The 1,000-nt window shown below is 48.9% G+C and overlaps 1 protein-coding gene across 1 annotated transcript in view; it reads right to left on the bottom strand.

Moving 5' to 3' along the window:
* Positions 1–760, bottom strand: part of ptprna (protein tyrosine phosphatase receptor type Na) — a 63,343-nt gene extending 62,583 nt beyond the window's left edge. The window contains exons 1-2 of the mRNA XM_056289426.1: positions 592–760; positions 395–489 (exon numbers count right to left, since the gene is read on the bottom strand). Coding sequence (XP_056145401.1) covers positions 395–467 — 73 coding nt within the window. The 5' untranslated portion in view covers positions 468–489; positions 592–760. The remainder of the gene's footprint in view (positions 1–394; positions 490–591) is intronic.
* Between the last annotated feature and the right edge of the window lie 240 nt (positions 761–1,000).

Below are 1,000 nucleotides of genomic sequence, written 5' to 3'. Positions count from 1 at the left end.
AAAATACTAATGACATCCTTCCTGTGAGTGCAAGGCCCAACTGTTAGCATCTCACAACTGTAAGATTTAAACTGATGGGCGCAGGTAAACATGTATCTCCTCAAGCTTCCACATCATAGATAACCTGTACACATGCATGACTTTAATAGGCATATTAAGGGGTTGGGGAGGAGGGGGGGATGACATCCCACATCATCCACTGAAAATGTCCAGTTGCTCAAACGACTAGAAGTACATGAACACATCTAAAGGAATACCAAAATCAACCACCCCCCCCGAAGACTAAGCACCGATAGACCCCCCCTCACCTATCTCCCCTGAATGCCCCCATCTCAATTTGTTCCCCCACATCGGGCAGCTCTGTCTCTGACCCTCGGATTCTCCAGCTTCTTACCATATTTGTCGGAGACTCCCGGTTGGCACAGGACGGCCGTGAGGAGGAAAGCTCGCCATAGCTTCAGTTGCATGATCTCCTCTAACTGGCAGCAGCTGAGCAGATGCACATGCAGAAAAACCAAACAAAACTAATAAGGAAAAAAAAAAAAAAACAACAAAAGCAAGACAAGACAAATCCTTTCTCTCCTCTCCCACCTCGCTGCTCGGTTCAAATCCCCATTTTGTGCCGGGGTGCTGCGACCACTCTCGACATCGGCGACGCACCGGAGAAACAGCGGGTGACGAAAGAGATGGACAGCTGGGAAAAGTAATTCCTCGCAGTAACTACGTTATCACTGGAGGGGGCGGGGCTTGCTAACAGCTTGTACACGTAGCCACGATAGTGCACGAAAGGAAAAATATTACGGAGCCCCTGTCTCTGAAATGGACCCACGGAACAGGGATCTCTCTCTCTCTCTCTCTCTCTCTCTCTCTCTCTCTCTCTCTCTCTCTCTCTCTCTCTCTCTCTCTCTCTCTCTCTCTCTCTCTCTCTCTCTCTCTCTCTCTCTCTCTCTCCTCGCGCAGAATTATGATTGAGAGTGAGAGATGGAGATAGATAGATAGG

Source organism: Lampris incognitus, chromosome 11, assembly GCF_029633865.1.
Source record: "Lampris incognitus isolate fLamInc1 chromosome 11, fLamInc1.hap2, whole genome shotgun sequence".
Taxonomy (NCBI): Eukaryota; Metazoa; Chordata; class Actinopteri; order Lampriformes; family Lampridae; genus Lampris; species Lampris incognitus.
The sequence above is the reverse complement of the archived record's forward strand: the minus strand, read 5'-3'. Positions and strand labels throughout refer to the sequence as shown.